This window comes from Rhinolophus sinicus, chromosome 14 (assembly GCF_057876585.1).
Source record: "Rhinolophus sinicus isolate RSI-liver-muscle chromosome 14, RSI-T2T, whole genome shotgun sequence".
In the NCBI taxonomy this organism is placed as follows: Eukaryota; Metazoa; Chordata; class Mammalia; order Chiroptera; family Rhinolophidae; genus Rhinolophus; species Rhinolophus sinicus.
In genome coordinates this window covers 2,667,380-2,685,621 of record NC_142514.1, presented here as the reverse complement: position 1 = coordinate 2,685,621, position 18,242 = coordinate 2,667,380, and the positions used below count along the sequence as shown (strand labels likewise).

General features: G+C 53.8%; 1 protein-coding gene across 2 annotated transcripts in view; it reads right to left on the bottom strand.

Annotated features, from left to right (window-relative positions):
* The window catches only part of AJAP1 (adherens junctions associated protein 1), a 103,403-nt gene extending 88,189 nt beyond the window's left edge, over window positions 1-15,214 (bottom strand). The window contains exon 1 of one of the 2 annotated variants that reach the window (XM_074334206.2): window positions 14,398-15,214. In XM_074334206.2, the coding sequence (XP_074190307.2) occupies window positions 14,398-14,426 (29 nt within the window). In that variant the 5' untranslated portion in view covers window positions 14,427-15,214. Of the gene's footprint in view, window positions 1-13,301; window positions 13,437-14,397 lie in introns of those variants that run through there. The other variant, XM_074334207.2, reaches the window with a different exon arrangement.
* Between the last annotated feature and the right edge of the window lie 3,028 nt (window positions 15,215-18,242).

Here is an 18,242-nt window from a genome sequence, read left to right as displayed (position 1 = left end):
GAGCCAGGCAGGAAGGAAGTTGACCCCTGGATGCTGGGCTCCAATCCCATGCTTTGCTGCCTGCCTGGGCTTGGCAGATGTGGAATTCCTTAAACACATCCAATGCCCATGTATTGTCTTCCAGATGTAATGGTTCAGAGGACAGACGCTGGAACTAGACTGCCTGGGTTGGAGTCCCAGCTCTGCCATTTACTTGCTGTGTGACCTTGGGCAAGTAACTCAACTTCTCTGTGCCTCCTCTGGAAAAAGGAGGTAATGAAATGCCCACATTGTAGCAATGCTGTAAGGATGAGTTAAGATGTGTCAAGTGCTTCGGACAGTGTCTGGTACATAGTAACCACCACGCAAGCGCTCACTAATGTTACATCTATATGCCTCCATGAAGGCGTTCAACCCGCGGCTACCGACAAGCATATCTTCCACCCTCCCAGGGAGGAAGGGACACTGTGACACTCGGGCTACCATTTTCCCATCCCACGCCCAGAGCAGACATGATGAGTGGTCTCTGGGCACTTTTCCCTCTCAAGCATCAAGGAGAACTCAAAAATCCTTCTCAAAACAGCTCAAGGAAGGAATTACCAAACAATCGACACTGGTCCCCAGACCTGAGATCTCTTCACCACCCCTATGTCTGGGGAGCCCCTGCTCTGCACACCAGCTGAGAAGCTGGCATCTGAGAGCAAGGACTCTGGAGGGCCAGTTGGGCCATGACTCTTGTCCACACACCTGGGACCAGCTCAGGAAGGACGAAATCACGTCCCTCCAAGTTCCCGCTCCCTTTGGAACAGTCCCTACCCTGCACCGTGCGTGGTGTGGCTGGGGAATGGATGTCCCATGAGCTGCGGTCTTTAACACAGCGCAACCTCATTTCCGGTGAGCTCCGGCCTGTGCTCACCGACCCAGCACCGTTCCTCTCATCTAAAAGGATCCCCCAAAGCCCTTTGCTATAATCTGCTGCAGGAGGGTGGGCTTCCTGAGCTGGCACCACTGCCCCACTGGAAGGAAACACAATCCAGAATACACACAGCTGCCACCTAGCAGAGGGGGGCCGTTTGCAGGGCCACCCACCAACCCCCTCTTCGCCACTCCCAGGCCGCAGGCTCCTTCCTCCAGGCATGGGGACCACACCCAGGCCAGCTGGCAGCCCTTCTTCCTCTAATGAGTCCAGGTGTCCCCTCCAGTATCTTTGCACCAAGACACAACGGAAACCACTGTACTCGGATTTATCTCGTAAGATGCAGTGCCGTGGCGAGGCACAGTTGTCACTCAACAAATGTTTATCACATGAAAAATGAACAAACAAACACGGGCTTATGTGTAGTCAGCTCTTCCCTGTGGCGCCAACGGAAGGAGCATATGGAAAACCAGAGGTGGAATCCCGCGTCCCTGGCCCGGTACATTCCCACCAACCCAATTCCATCTGCAGGGCTTGTTGTGATCCCCGCAGCATTTCTATCTGTGGTTGTCAGGTAGCCGGGATGGCGAGAAAAACAAAAACCCTGTGCCCACGAAGTCCTGCACGCAAATGTTCACAGCACCAACTGCAAAGCAGGAATGGCGACAGGCCCCTCAACAGGGGAACCGCTAAACCAGGTGTGGGATGCCCGGAAAAGGGATGCAGCTCGGGAATACCGAGGACGGAAGGGCCTGCTGGAACAAAGCTCAGTGGAGCAAACCAGACAAGAGACGGCCGCATGCGTGACTATAGGAAATGCCCAGGAGAGGCAAGTCTACAGAGACAAAAACCACATTAGTAGTTGCTGGAGGCTTGGGGGGCAGAAACGGGGACTGTTAATGGGGGTGATGGAAATGGTCCAACCTGAACTACGGTCATGGTTGCACACACGGTAAATTAACTAGAAATCACGGACTTGTACACTTAAAATGTTATGGTAGGTAAAGCCGACCTCAACACACACACACACACACACACACACACACACACACACACAGTGGGCAATCCGTTCCACCCAGTTATGCTAAACCCAAGTTTCTCAATGTAGTCATTCATTCACTTCCGCAGTTTAATTTCGAGACAACTCTCAAGAGGGCCTCCCTGGAATTGGTGACATATTTATTTTTAATTATTAAATAGACTGAATAACAGTATCTGTGTCATAGAGATGTTTTCCTCCCTTGGTGACATTTCATGAATCCTTTTCTGCAAAACAATCTCTGATTTAGACGACCAGCCTTTTACTTCAAACTGCAGGTGCCCGAAGGAACTGTGGTTTTAGAGGCAGCTGGATACAGGGCTGGATCCTAAAAGTGTTGACCTGATGTCACAGCAGCTGGGTTCTTCAACTTTCATTTTATTTCATTTCATTTTTGTTTTGTTTTTCCCAAAAGGGCAACGTGTAAGTTACAGGAGTGAAAAGCAAAATTCACATAAAACCCGGGAGCCATAAGGGACAGTGGAAGAAACATGAATGGACCTTGGAGTCTATGAACCCGGGTTCAAATCCCAGCTCTCCCAGTAACTTGCTGTGTGACCTTGGACAAATGACTTAACCTCTCTGTGTTTTCCTTTGTAAAATGAGAGCGACAAGACCTGCCTTGCAGGGCTGCCATGAGGATCCTGAGGACTGAGATGATGTAGATTGATTGGGTCACTTAGCACAAAGCTTGGGTTATGGAAAGGTCTGGAACGGGGGTGCTCTAGGGCCTCCTCACAGGACGTCAAGGACAGAGTAAGACAAGTCATGAGTCTAGCTCATGGGGTCTCAGAAGCACACAGCAGAATCTAACACAGCTTCCCAGTGCATCACCCAACTTCACTCAACAGCATTTATAGAGCGTGTGTGCACGTGGGCGCACACACACACTCACACACACTCCAGTTCTTTCATCATAAAGACCAAAATGAGGCGAAAACAGCAAAGCCACCAATTACCATTCTGTTTCACAACCTTGAGTCTCATGTGTTACTGATGTAGAAAGAAACCAGCTGTTCTTGATTTAAAATCCTCTGAGCGTGGTCTTGAAGCCACCCTACGTGCCAGGGTAGGAAAGTGGGGCTGGCCCCAAAAAGGCTGCTCTATTTTCGGAGCTGACCTAATTTATGTGAGGATCTGGACAGCTCTTCTTATCCAATAATTATGCACCCGGTCATTTATCACTGTCACTGATGATGGATCTCATAACGTTAGCAACACCGCACGTTCAGATGTTGCTGTATTTGCATTCTCCAAAACATGGCAGAATCACAACATGGCAAATTTCATAAAGTAATTGTTGCCCCCTTTTCCCCCTTTCCACATCACCAAATCCGAGTGCATGTTCCTAAAAAGGGTGTACACACACACACACACACACACACACTCACACACACACACACCGAAAATACAATCAGGTGCTAATCTTTGACAGAGAAGTAGAGAGTATTTGTATTTTTTCATTGAACCATTTATTTTAACTGTAGACGCACACATGCTGTAAGACTAACAGACAGATCCTGTGCCCGGTACCCATTCCTCCCAGTGGTAACATCTCACAAAACCTCAGGTGTTATAAGCAGAGGGATCCTCACTCACACCATCGCGTAGAAACCATTCTGTCCCAAGAAGCCCTCAGGGTGCCCTGTCACAGCCACAGCCTCTCCCCTTCGAATCCCCACCTCATTTTGACCCCTGGCAACTTCTACTCCCTTCTCCAGTTCTATAATTTGGTCACTTCATGTTGCTGTGGGGTCATCACAAGGGTATGTGACCTTCTGAGAGAGGCTTTTTTCACTCACATAATTCTCCAGGGAGTCACGCAGGTTGCTTCCATTCTCATTGCTGGGTGCTATTTCATGGTGTGACGGTGCCACCATGTTTCACATTCATCATGAAAGGGCATCTGGCTTGGTTCCAATTCGTGACTATCACAAATAAAGCTGTTATAAACATTCGTGTGTGAGGATACATTTCATTTCTCTGGCACAAATGTCCAAGAGTGAAACGTTCAACCGTACGGCAGGGGCATGTGTCCTAAGAAACTGCCACACTGCTTTCCAGAGCAGTGGTAACATTTTACCTCCCACCAGCAGTGTGAGTGGGACAGTTTCTCCACATGCTCACCAGCACTGGGTGTTGTCAGTATTTTTTATTTCAGCCATTCTGATAGGTGGATAGTGGTGTCTCATTGTGGTTTTAATTTGTACTTCTCTAATACATGATAATATTGAACACCTTTCCACACGCTTTTTTAGTGTCCAAATAAATATCCTCTTTGGTGAAATGTTCCTTCAAAGCTCTTGCGTGTTTCTAAATGGATTGTTCAACTTTTTCTTGAGTTTTGAAAGGTATCTATGTCGTTTAGATACTAGTCCTTTGTCAGGTGTGTGTTCTGCAAGCATTCGCTTTCACTCTGTAGTTTGTCTTTTCATCCTCTTAAAAGACTCTCTCACAGAGTAAATTTTAAAATTTTGATAAAAATCCAATGTATCAGTTCTTCCTTTTATGGATTGTGCTGCTGATGTCAAGTTGAAGACTCTTGGCTTAGCTAGCCCCACATCTTGAAGATTTTCTCCTTACTTTTTTCTAAAACTTTTATAGTTTTACATGTAATTCTATGGTGTGTTTTGAGTTTTTTTGTATAAAGTATGAGACTTAGGTTGAGGGTTTTTTTGTGTTGGTTTTTTTTTTTTTTTTTTTTGGGGGGGGGAGGGGGGGTGGATGGCTATGAATGTCTGGTTGTTCCAGTACCATTTGTCAAAGAAGGTATCCTCCACTGAATTTGCACTTTTGCCAAAAATCAGTTCAGATATTTGTGGGGGTCTATTTCTGGACCCTCTGTTCTGTTGCATTGATCTATGTATCTAACCCTAAATTGATACTACACTGTGTTCATTATTGGGGCTCTATAATAAGTCCTGTATCCAGAGAGACCGAGTCCTCCCCTTTTATTATTCTCGTCCACAGCTGTTCTAGCCATCCTAGTTCCTTTTCACGAGTTTCAGAATCATCTTATCTATATGTACAAACATTTTGATGAGAATTGTGTTCAACCTCCACGCCAGTTTGAAAATTCACATCCTTACTATGTCTACCTTTCCAATCCATGAACATGGTATGTCTATCCATTTATTCAGACCTTCTCTGATTTCTTTCTTCCGCCTGTGAATCCTCAGAATTGTCAGCATAACATGTTTTGTTAAATTTACACCAAAATACTTCATTTTTGAGTGATTGTAAATGGTATGGACTTTTTCTTTTCACTGTCCATGGGATCACTGCTAATAGAGAGAAATGCAATTCATTTTTGTACATTTATCTTGTATCCTGCAACCCTGCTGAACTCACAGTTCTAGGAGATTTTATAGCTTATGTGAGATTTTTTTCTATGTAGACAATCATATCATCTGCAAAGACAGTTTTCTGTCTTCCTTTCTGTATGTCTCTTATTTCCTTTTCTTCCTGTGTCACACTAGAGTTTGCAGCATTATGTTGACGTAAGAGTGGTGACAGTGGACATCCTGCATTTGGTCCTGATCTCAGGGGAAAGCTTCTGGTTTCTCAACATTAAGTACGAAGTTAGTTGCAGCCTTTTGGAGATGTCCTTTATCAACTTGGGGAAGTGCCCCTCTATTCCTATGTTTCTGAGAGTTTTTCTCATAGATACGTATTGAATTTATCAAACGCAGTTTTTCTTCTTCAGCCTTTTCATATGATAGGTTGTATTTACTGATTTTCAAATATTGAACCATCCTTGCATCCATGGAATAAACCTACTTGGCCATAGTATAAAGGTCTTTTTACATATTGCTGAATTGCATCTGCTTAAGAGTTTTGCTATTGTATTATTATGCTACGCTTTTTGGGGGAGGGGCTATTTGCACAGCAATATTGTTCTATCGTTTTCTGTTTTTGTTTGTCTTTGTTTGACTTTGATATCAGAGTAATCTCAGCTTCATAAAATGAATTGAGAATGTCAGTTTTTTAATAGCACTTTTCTGATGCCAGGCTTTCCTCCCTGAAATCTCCCCTCCCTCCAACGTAAACATTCCTTTTTTCAGAACCAGGCAATAGCAGGAAAATGCCCACAGGGCCCTGGCACGCTATGACCCATCAATAAATAGTGAATTCCTGAGAACCCACTCCTGGAGCCATGGTGATTAGCTGCCCTCCTCATCTCTCTTTTGCTAGAATCTTCACAACAGCTAACAGAACCTGTATGTCAATTTGAAGAAGTTGCACCATTGGATTTGGCCAAAGGAAGGCACTTGATCTGCTCTTCAGTCGCCAGAAAGTTCCATAAGTTTGAATATAGGGATCTAGTAAGAATGAATCTGTGCCCTACTTTAAGTCAGTACATTCGAAATGATTTCAATGGCATCAAAATGGGTGTCCCCGGAGCTCAGGGAGCTTGCCATTTAATTTAGGGCTCCCAAATTGTGGAATTATCCCACAATGCAAATTCTGTACTTTAATCCTCAGGAAAGGGTGGCCACAAATGACCACCCAGGGCGCCTTAGCAGACCACACTCCCTGCCTGGAAGCCCTGCCTGGTGAGGGACCTTGCACTTAGAAGGGGCACCAGCATTGTTTCATGAAGACACAGGGTGGGCTTGTGGTTGCAAGGGCAACCCCACCAGTCCCCCCAGAGCCCCCTTCATGCCTGTGCAGCACTGAAACGCAGCCCATCCGCCCACTCAGACCCAGGTGTCTCTGAGCAGCTGCCAGCAGCCAGGCTCTGATGTGGCACGTTCCACGCTTACTCTCAATCCTGTGAATACGGCCAATTTCCTCTGCAGGAGGTTTTGTTCTAAAAACTGGTCTCTTCACCTGGCGTTGGAGCTCCTGAGAACACGTGCTCTGATACCCACTGGCCCCCAAACGCCACAACACATACTCACATGCACACCCACCACACGTGCACACACTCATTCACACATCACACACAAACACACACTCCCCCACACACCTCCAACTGCATATACACCCAACTGCACACTCTCCAACACACACACACACACACACACACACACACACACACACACATTTCTGGAACAATGTTCCGACAGGTTTTCATTCAAACAAGGCCTTGGTGAGTCACTGGCTCTCGTGCTCCCATGGGCCCTGAGACAGCTGGACTGTCATCATTGGTGACAGGTGCCAGGGTGCAGGGTGCAGGGGACAGGAGCAAGGCCCCGCCCTCAACGACCCGTCTGGTCGTTGAATGTGCCTCAGGAGGGAGCGCTGGCTGTCTGCCACCCCACGTGTGTTCATTCAGGAATTCAAGAAGACGCTGGAAACATTTCTCCCAGGAGGTCAGCTCTCCCTGCCAGCAAGTCACCTGGCCTGTTTGCTCTTGCACTTGCTGCTCTTACCTCATCATCAACTGACCCCAGGCTCTGACGCCTGTGTTACAAGTGATGAGGCTTTGTCACTGCCTACTTGGCACCCCAAGAGTGTTTTGTCACCATCCGGTGCAGGAAGTGCCCCAGCAGGTCTCAATGACCTGCCTGCACAGCCTGCCATCTCCCTCTGCAGGCTGCGGGCCCCCTGAAAAGGCAGTGGCTGCTCCCCACCCAGCTCATTGTTCTGCCTCTGCTTCCGGCGTGACCTGGCACAGAGATGGCACTCGGCGACCATCCACTGTTGAATTAGAAGGAATGCCAGCCAGGCTGGCCCTCCGCGGAGCTCGTGCTAATGGAGCAACAGTGCCAGAATCAGACACTGGCTGGGGGGGTGGCAGGCTCCTCAACACTGCCTTTGCTCACCTCTGAGTTTCCCCAGGAAAGAGTCCAATACAGCAGCCTCAAGCCCCACGTGGCTCCTGAGCACCCCAAATGCAGCTAGCCCAAAGGGAGATGTGCTGTGGGAATAAATGACACCCCTGATTTCAAAGCCCAAGCACAGAATAAGAAGGTAACATTGATACTCATCAGTACTAGTTTATATTGCGTCCACACTGAAATGATAGTATTTTGTGTGCATTGGGTTAAATTAAACGTATCATCAAAGTTGAGTTCCCTGTTTTGTTTTGTTTCACTGTGGCTACTGGAAATGTTCCAAGTACAAATGTGACCCATATTATATTTTTATCGGATTGTGCTGGTCTCTACCCTGAGCATAGTATTTGGACCCCCCCACAAACTGTTCCTCACACTGCACAGAAACCCACTCAATTCTGGGTCCGTGGGGCATCTACTGATGCCCCAGTCACTCAAGAACTAAGGAATGAATTAAAGGTGTGAGTGAAATGAATGAAAGCAGAGATCAGGGCATTTTCTGTTCTGTGGACATTTAAAGCAGACATGTTTTATTAGAGTCGCCATGCTGTCCATTACATCCCCAGGACTTATTTTATAAGTGGGAATTGGGACCCTTTGACTCCCTTCACCCATGTCACCCAGCCCCCACCCCTGCCTCCGGCAACCACCAGTCTGTTCTCTGGACTGCAGGTTTGAAAGTTGCTAAGAGACTAGATCTTACACGTTCTTATCACAAGAAAAAAAAAATTCTGTAACTGTGTGTGGTGATGGATGTTCACTAGAATTATTACGGTGATCATTTCCTGATATTTACAAATATTGAATCATTATATTGTACACCTGAAACTAATCTTATGCCGATTATACCTCAATTGAAAAAAAAGAGAAAAAGCAGGCGTGTCTTATCCATGTGCTGTGCAAATTCTGCTGCTCACCTTTGGCTGCTCACCTTCGGCTGCTCACCTTTGGCTGCTCACCTTTGGCTGCTCACCTTTGGGACAGGAGCAGAGGTGCCTTACGGTGTGTGCGGGTCACTAACTTCCCTCAACATTCTCCTACCTGTGTATCATGGACTCATATACCGACCAGAACCTTCTCTTTCAAATGAACTGGCTCTATCTCTACTTAACCATTTCCTGGTCCCTGGTAGGTGTATAAACTGTCCCCATCCCCGAGAAAGCCACGAGGAAGGGGAGATTTCAGCCCAATAAGTTTGCCTTTCTGCCCAAAGCCCCGCCACGTCTCCCTGTCCTCCCTTGGTGGCACGTCAGCACCCCCATCCCACTGCCCAACCTGTGCCACCTGCCTTCATGTCCTCTTCCCAGACACTTAAAAACTGGATGCTCTCACTCCTACCGAACTGATAACGACTGAAAGAATTCAGTGAGGCATTTTTTCCTGAACATGTCTGCATTCCAAGTATAACTCAATCCTCGAGCCAAAGGAATGAATCTCTAATGGTGGAATTGTGAACACCAGTAAGCCAGGGTGAAGAAATGATATACCTATTTGAGTCAGGACAGGCCCTAAACTTAAGACTGGCCTTGGCTGAGCATTCCTTTCCTAGGTCTCAGTGTGAAGTTAGGGACAATTGACGACAAGGGCAAGACTTGATAAAGTAAGGGCACTATGCCATGTGGACACAAGTACTTATCTGCAGACATCTCCTGAGCGTTTACCGTGCACCAGGCACTCTTCACAGGAGGTGAAGAATGAGACGCAGTCCGTACCCAGGGAGCAGGACTCCTCTCCAGTGCAAAACAGAAGCCCATGTGCAGGTTCCCAAGTTTCCCCAGTGGACACACCCCCTTCATCACTGGCCAGCTACGAGGCCCGGGCATGCTTCTGATGCTGCCCCTTCCGGAAGCCCCTGAGGTCACACACAGCCAAGCAGGACTCTTTCAGCAGCCACACTGCCCAGGCAACTGTCGACATGGGGCTGGAAACAGTAGAGGGGCAGACAGGCAACGGCCCTGCCAGGCCAGCTCTCCTTGGCCGGCCACCGAGAGAAAGTACAACAACTGGCAGAAGTCCCAGCGAGTGGACAGAATAAGCCCAGTGAATGGCGGGCTGGGGAGGTTGCAGCACAGATGGACCCAGCATGGCTGCCACCAACCTTTCCCTGGGTGGAAAGAAACAAAGGGACACCCTTTTGCAGAGTGCACTCATTGGATGGAGACGCAAACACAAACCCGAGCCCCTCCCCACGGCCACCCCGTGGGTCCAATGCCAGACCCCTGTCTTTTGCCAACATAGGAGCCCTCCACTCCGGGCTTTCTTTGGGTCACATTGGAGATGTTTGTCATCTGTGAAGACCCCCACAGATGAATGGTGGGTTTCTGGCTTCTCACTGTCCCCAGGGTCCTTTCCAAAGGAAGAAGCTGGAGCCCAGCCAGCACAGCTCCCAGAGCCAGTCCCAACGAACTCGGCCAGCCCAGAGGCTGCTGGGAGGCAACTCCACAGCTGCTCCACCCCGCCCCCAGCAGCAGCAGAAGTCTGAGTACTTATCACACTTCTGGAAGGGCCTTCGGGGACTGGTGTTGAAGAAACACCCTGCTGTTCCCGGTTGATTGCTGGGGCACGGAGTGCTGCTCTGACAGGGCGCTAGAGCAGCCAGCCAGGCCAAATCTGAGCCAGTTCAGAGATGGAGGGACACCCAGGGAGCAGCGCCTCCCACCCGAGGACCTCTGGAGCTCCGATGGGCTCGCTGCAGCCTCTGACTTTCTATTAACTGAGAGTTAATCCGAGTTATGTAACTGCCACTCCCCGCTCGCAGCCTCATGACTCACGGAGTCTAGAATTCCTGGAAGGGGGTCTTAGACAAAGACAGTCAGTCGAGTTGGCCGCCTGGTCTGTGGGCTCCAGCTGCACAGAGCCCTGCTCCTACCTCCCCCTCATGTCTGACTGGCATCGGGCAGGAGAAACCCTCTCGAGCCAGACTTCAAACACAGAAATCTAGATCAAGGATATATTTGGCTTTCCAAGCTAATCTTTACATCAGTTTGGTCTCTATTGACTTGTAACCCTTTGAAGAAGATTTGGCAACTACGCATGGAAGGCAGATGACTCTTACGTAACCCCAGACAGGACCCCTGGGCTCTGGAAAGCTGCGCAGTGCTGGTCGGGCTGGGGGTTTGGTGTTTGCCCACTTCATCGTGACCCAGGGTGTGGCTCTACCCACATGCTGTGGGTGCCCTGTGGGTTTCCCGAAAAGAACCCAGAAGATGAAGGACTCAGGACACACACCCGGCCCACCTCTGCCAAACACCTGGATGGTCTCCAGGTCAGTGGGTGGGGACGACGAGGCCGAGATGGGGTGTGCTGTTCCCACTACCATGTGAGCGACGCAGGCCAGGAGGCTGCAGGAAGCAGGGGGGGAAAGCAAGCTGTTCCCTCCCCAGGGACCTGGAGACAGCCGTCTCTGAAAGGTGTGGAGCTGTCTCTGCTTCTCAGCTGCCTGCCCTGCTCCCTATTTATCGCCTCCTTCCATGCACAGAAGAAAAGGAAGCAGGTAATTGATTACAATGAAATCAACAGAAGGGGAAGACTAGGGGGAGCCTGCCAGCCCCTCCTCTGCTTGGACAGTGGATCCTGGAGGTGGGCGTGAGGGTCGGGGGTGCGCCCATGTGGTGGGAGATTTGAGCTGCCTCCTAAAATGGCGCTTCATTCCAGCATTATTGTCCCTGACGAGCTTCACAGCCACTGACACTCCATGGGTTCCAGGGGCAATCAATTCGGTGGCAGCAGCTGGAAACGGGCATGAGCCAAGATTCACCAGGAAGGCCATGTCTGTAGACAGAGCGTCTGACTTGGTTCTCTAAAGCCACTGCACAGCCCCAGCTGCTGGAGGGCTTTTCAGGCAGGGCTGGTGACAGCCAACCCACAGGGTCCCTGCGGTGAGGCCCAACTGTGGCACAGTGTGGACAGCACTGTGGGGAGAGCCGTGAAGCACCCCATGAAAAAAGAGAGTCGTATGATGTTGTCACACACCCTATCCCCACCACACATGCGCCCCCAGGGCCATCCAGACATAAGGGGCCACCGAACCTTAGGTTTGGAGAACAGACAGAGCGACCCATAGGGACACAGCCTGGCATCGGCGAACCATCACACGCTCTCATAAGGACACCTTGCAAATGCCTGGCGGGCTCCAAGCCCGACAGCAGCCACCTCGAGAGCTGCAGCCTCAGAGGCCACTCACCACCAGGCCGCCACCCTCGGAACCGCTACTTGCTGAGTAAGCGCCCCCCTCCCCACCCCCCACACACAGCTGCCCCTCGTGCTCATTTATGTCCGGCTCCAGGGCAGCTGCCGCCTCAGGAGACCCCTGCATCCATGCTGAAGGAAGGTATCTTCAGAGCTTTGTTATGGCCCCACCAACAAGGCATAAAAACAGCTCAGTAAGACAGTCTGCTTCCCCTCCTAGGAGGAGAAGGCTCCAGGCACAGCTCTGCTCAAAGGCAGAAGCAAAACGCCGAACCCAGACTCCGTCTCGGAAGCCAGTGCTCACAGTCCCTCGCTCAGGCAATGCCCAGAGCTGCCTACTGTCACCTGGGCTCCAGGTTCAGTGCTTGCCTGACATCCTGAGGCTCCAAGCCTGGCAGTCGGATGCCCCATGCTCACTTGGGAGCCATGGAGTAAGCAAAGGTCACAGCCTGACTTCAAGAAAAAAAGCGCTTCCCAGTTCTCCAGCAAGCAATCTTGGCTCTCAGGTAACGTTACCGGGTGCCTGTCGTGACGCAAAAGCACAGAGACCCTCCATACAGCCCTCCTTCTGGCCAGGGTACGGCTCCACCGTGTGACAGAGCTCACTCCTGTCAGCCTCCCAAAAAGGTGACAGCTCATCCTTGGAGACCCACTTAGAGAAAATCTCTTGTGCTAACACCAAAGGAAAAAAACAAAAGGTCAAACTTCAAAATCACCAACAGAACTATTTCCTAAAGCAAAACCCCCAACAGATCTCACTTGGCGATGTTTTAGAACGCGGTGTCGGTGAATTCTGAGCCAACAGAGCGCTCACTGTCTCTGCTATTTACTCTCCTCGCCCCTTATCAAAATGTACTAATCTTTCTACCTAGCAACTTACTAATAAAAAAAAAAAAAGATGTCGGTTCAAATAACTTGCCGGCGGTCAGCCAGTAACCAACTGCCAGACAGCGGTTCAGGAGCTGAAGGTGCGCACAGGTCGGTGGGGACCAGCTGATCTTTCCCAAGGCCCCCGGGTGGGGGGCGGGGGGCTGGGATCTGGCTGAGACCCCGAGGCAGAGGGCAGGGCGCCAGGATGGGTCACCGGCAAAGCTGCTCGCTCCATTTTGTCTGTTTCCAGAACCTTATCTAGCCCAAGCACACGACATCGATTCAGGCCGAGCCAATACCCAACACCACCGGTCTCACCACTAACCTTTTAGAGCCCACGCCCGCAAAGAGACCCGGCAAGGAATGCCGCTTCCAGTAAAGGGCCAATAATAACATTTAACAATTTTCACCAGATGTTGTAAATAGTCTACTCCTGGAGAGGGGAATCGGCTCATAAAGCGAGGTTGGCTAGCAAACGCTTGGCGAGCTCAGCCCCCTTCCGATTTCTCAAAACCAGGACGCGTACCTGATCCTCCCTGGGGCTCACTCCCCCGGCTTTTGACCGCGTAGCGGTGGGGGCGGCTCAAGCAGCCGGCTCCGGCACCAGCGGCCCTTTGGTCCCCAACGCGAGAGCGCAGTGCATCCCAGTGGACGAACTCGGGAACGCACGCCGGCTTTCTCCGCCTCCGCCTACGTCCTCCCGGCTCTCGGTAGCAACCTGGGACCCAAACGCACCAGCTCCGCTCCACGGTGCCCCCCGGCAGGAGGGCGACGGCTCGGAGGCAGCCTGCCCTGCAAGTGGACAACTGTGCCCTGCCGGGTCCTAGGCCGCCCGTGGCAGGGGTTGAAGCCCGAGCGCCACCGCAGGCGAGCAAAGTTTGACGAAAAGGGTCTTCCTGGGTACCCCCACCGCGGGCTCCAGCCTCCAAGCCCCTTTCCAGCTGGACCTGAAGCCCGGGACACAGACAAGCCCCGGGGTGCTCCCACGGGTGTTTCTGTTTGGATCGAGGGGGGGAGAATGCCCGTTCGCGTTCCCCCAAAGTCCCACGGTCTCCCGCCCCAGCTGCCCGCCAGCTGTGCGCGCCCGTCGGGCCCGGAGGTCACCGGCAGACAACTGGATCGGCAGCTGGAAGCCCGGGAGGCCCTGCTCAGGCCCGGGCCCGGGGCAGAGGAAGGGCGGGCGGAGTCGCTGTTTGGTTTTGTTTTCCTTCAACTCCGCTTGCCAAGCTCTCGCCCGGAGCCGGGAGCCCTGGCTTTCCCCGGCAACCCCGGCCCCCGCCCTGGGTCCACGGTCCGCCGCGCCCAGCGGCCCGGGCTCCTCGCTGCGAGCCCCGGGGCGGCCGGCCAGGACACTGCGCTGCTGGCGGCGCGAGCTGCGGGCATCCTTGCCCGGACCCCGGACGCGCGGAGCCCAGGAGAGTGGGCCGCTCCCTGCGGAGCCGCGGAGCTCAAAGCTCCGGACTGGAGCCCCGATCCGGCTCTCTGTGCACCCCGGTGGCCGCTCGCGGAGAGCGAGGAGGGGTCCCTTTATTTGCAACACTGAGGAAAGCGCCTTTCAGCCCAGCCCAGCACCCACGCACTCACGCACCCACACGCATCCGGGCGCCGGTCGGGTCGCTCACCTGAGTCCTAAAAGCTGTTGAATCCACATGGTCACGTTTCGGGGAGCGGAGCCTCAGACCTTGCTTGCCCCGGCCATCTGCGCGGCGCCGTATCCCGCTCGCTTCCGTCCCACGGCGCCGGTCTCTGGCTCTCGGTCCGCCGCCGCCCGCCGCCCGCCGGCCGCGGGGCGCAGAGCGAGTCAGAGCGCGGCCGCGCGGGGCTCCATGCCGGCCGGCGCGCCGCCGCCGTTGGGGCGCATGGCTCAGGCGGGGCGGCCCGCGGGGGCGCACATCCTCCGGCCGGGGTTTGGGGCTCGCGTGCCCGCTCCGGGAGGCGACCCAGCGAAGGCGGCAGCGAGCGCGGCCGGCCCGGAAGGGGCGCACTCCTGCGCTGCGGCCGCGCGGCAAGGGGCAGCAGACAGGCTGCTTCGCCCTCCGGGGTGGCGAGGAGGGAGGCCCGGCGGCGCCGCCGCGCACGGTGCGTGTCTCTTGCCTCCAGTCGGAGCCTCGCGCCGAGAGGGCGACGTGGTCAGGGGTGGGGGTGGTGGGCGGCGATGCGGGAGAACACCGGTCGCTTCCGCACGCCTCCGGGTCAGGGGGCTCTACCCGGGCTCCGCGGCCGGCCCGCGCCGCTCAAGTTGGCCGGGGGCTCCGTCTGAGCGCTCGCTCTGCAGACGGCCGCGGCGCGGGAGGCGGGCAGGAGGCGGGCACCGGAGGCGCGCTGGGCGAGGGCGCCGTGGAGCGCAGGGCGTGGGGACGCGCGGCGGCGGCGCGGCGCCGAGGAGGCGCGCGGGGATCCCGGGGCCCCGCCGCCCGCGCCCACCGCGCCCGCCGCAGAGCCGCCCGCGCCGCTCGGCCGCCTCCCTCCGCGCGTCTGCCTCTCCGCGCGCTCGCCCCCGCCTCCTCGAGCGGGTCCCAACTCCGCCCGCCCGGCCCGGCTCACGTCACCCGCTTCCCCGCCCCTCGAACTGGAGCCCGAGCCCCCAGCCCGGCCCCGGCTGCCGTTCACCGCCCCGCCTCGCGGGGGCCCGACTGGCCGGGCGGGGCAGTGCCTGGAGCGAGCGACACCGCAGGCGGGGCCCCAGCCGCCCCTTCCCTATCCCCGCCTGATCCTGGTACCCGCTTTGGGAAAGGCTCAAGAGAGGCCTCGGGCTCCGATTGGACCGCCGGGCGCCGCCGGATGGTGTTGCCACGGTAACCAGATGGCATGCGAAGCAGTTCGAGGTACCGACCCGGTTACGGGTGAGCCCAATGGACCCGGAGAGCTGATTTGGGGAGGGGGCGTTCCCGAGAGAGCGGTCCGGGGGCGCATGGATCCCGGCTGCGCGAAAAGTTTCCTCCAGATGGAGCTGCACCAAGGGGCCGCACAGGAGTTTGTGGAAGGCCGGGAGGGTCCGCTACTGGAATTCCTTCTCTTTCCACTGCCTGGTCCCCACCTCGCGCCCTGGCGGAAGAAGTCATTGCGTTCCGGGTCGGAACCCAGCACCTTCTGCCCGAACCCAGCCCGGTCCTGAATGCCGAAGTTCCAACAGCCCCCACCCGGACTGCGTGTCTCACAGCCCCTGCTCTGGCGACCGTAGCTGCTGCTGGACCAAGCCCTGGCTCCGGAGCAGTCTCTGGAGCTTTCCAGAATTGGGCCTCCCAGGCTGTGCGCCACCCACCGCATGCCAGCCCCCTTCCCATTCCTAGACTTCCCAGGGCCTACCTGGTTAGGCTGTATTTGCAAGACAGTGACTAGAGAAGAAAAGACACCTGCTGGGGGACCCCATTCACTGAGAGGAGGGAGGGACAGTAAAACTCACCATTGAAGCCCAGACCTGCTGACTCCTGGAGAAGCCTCAGACACAGCCCTGCTTTCTGCTCTCGGTGGCCTGGAGGGCGCTGCCAAGTTAGGGGCCTTAGAATTCTTGCCAGTGCAGTTCCTCGGGGCCAAATGTGGAAGTGGGGCCCGGGAGGGGAGGAGAGGTGCCACCCCTGCTGGGCTGTGGAATCACCTCCACCCCTGTGATAGCAGCACCCAGGCCCCCCCATCACTGGGAGGGGTTAGCTGGTGCCTGAAGGGACCCAGCCCAGCATGGCCTGGACTGTGGACTCCCAGGTACCCCTTCATCACCCAGGAAGGAGGATGGGGTGACTGGCTTCCAAACAAAGATCCGGGGGGCAGGGGGGGGGCAGGAGGCAGGGAAGTGTGGTGGCAAGAACACAACTGGAGACTAGGGCAAACCAAGCACCTCTGTTTGCTAACTGTGGGGTCCTGGGTGCTTTACCTAACCTCTCTGACCCTCAGTTTCCCAGTCTGTAAAATGCCTTTCATGCTCCCTTCCACAGAGATTCTTGTGGGGATTGGATGAGAGGGCCTAGTACTTAGTGTCACTATTACGGTCCAAAGACGCACCAGGCTGCCTTAGCACTTTGCCTGCCTGGCCACTCCTGGGTGACCTTCCCCTAGAGCCCTCTGCCCAAAGGCTGTGGGGACAGGTCTCACTACAAGACTGGGAGGTCCTGGAAGACGTTGGGCCCAGGACAGCAAGACAGGAGAGTGGCCAGCCAGCACTGCTGCCACCTAGCGGGACCAAGTGGGAGTCCTGCACGAGGAAGGCGCTTCCACAGCCCCAGTAACCCTGGAGGAGGCTGCAGGGCCAGGTGAGCTGGAGAAAGGGTGGGGCTCCGGGCCGCTCTGCCCCCTGATCCCTTGGGCAGCCTAGCACACACCCGCGGACCTCGTCTCAGAACGTTTTTTAGTGCACACGCAAAAATGCGCAGCATTATTAGGAAGCCAATATATTGAAATGCATTATCAGCATTTTAATAAAACAAATTTTTGGTAGAGCGATGTATGCTCTTTTTATTACTGCATTAATTCCTTGGCCAAACAACAAAATAGCACCATTTGGGTGCTGACACATGCAGCGATAATATTTTAAGATATCCGCAATCACGGTGACGTGATAGGGAGACGTCTGCATTGTGTACATCTGACAGTCACAGGTACAGTCCCACGCTGTGGTGTGTTGCCTACATTAAGGAAATGCCAGATTTCAGTTAGAGTTCTCGAAAACAGAGGTGTAACTTCCCCCCCCCCCCCCCCCGTGCAGGTGTAAAGACCCCTTGAATTCTATGTGAGCACCCTGGGCGGCCGGCCCCAGACCCCAGGTATGAACCCTGGGGGCCTAAGCAGGGAGTTAAGAGGACAAACCTGGGAGTAAGCTGTAAGAGTCAGGAGGCGGTGTCAGAGAGGAAGGACACAGCACAGGCTCAGCTGCGTGCAGGCCTCTTACATCTGTGGTGGGGGAGGGTGCCCCTGACCCCCCCCCCTCAGGCTGGAAAGTATAATTTAAGACCAGGGCACCCTCCTCTGGTTTTCCCTCAGACACTGATACCCCCAGTCCCGTTCCCTCCACAGAGAACACCCACTTATTACTTGGTTTTTATTTTTCTGTCTTGATGAAAACATTGTCATTTGTTTTACATGCTGAGAAACAATGAAACCGCGACTTATATTTCACTGTTAATGTAACTGTGTTCCTGTACTTTGCCAGCATCTCATGTTGGGGTCCGTTTCATTTTTGTCCCCTCTTGAGAATTGGGTGGGTGAGCATGTCACTCTGCAAAACAGTCTCTCTCTCTCTCTCTCTCTCTCTCTCTCTCTCTCTCTCTCTCTCTCTCTCTGTCTCTCCACAGACACACACACACACACACACACACACACACACACGCATGTGTGCTGACGTACCTAACAGCTACAGCAAGTGCAAAAGGGAAGTTCTCAGATGTACCTGCTGTGGAAAGACCTCAGGGTCCCCTGCCTCTTCCTGCCGGGCTCCTCACCCCCTAAGGGCAGCTATGTGCCCTGAACCTGGAATTCC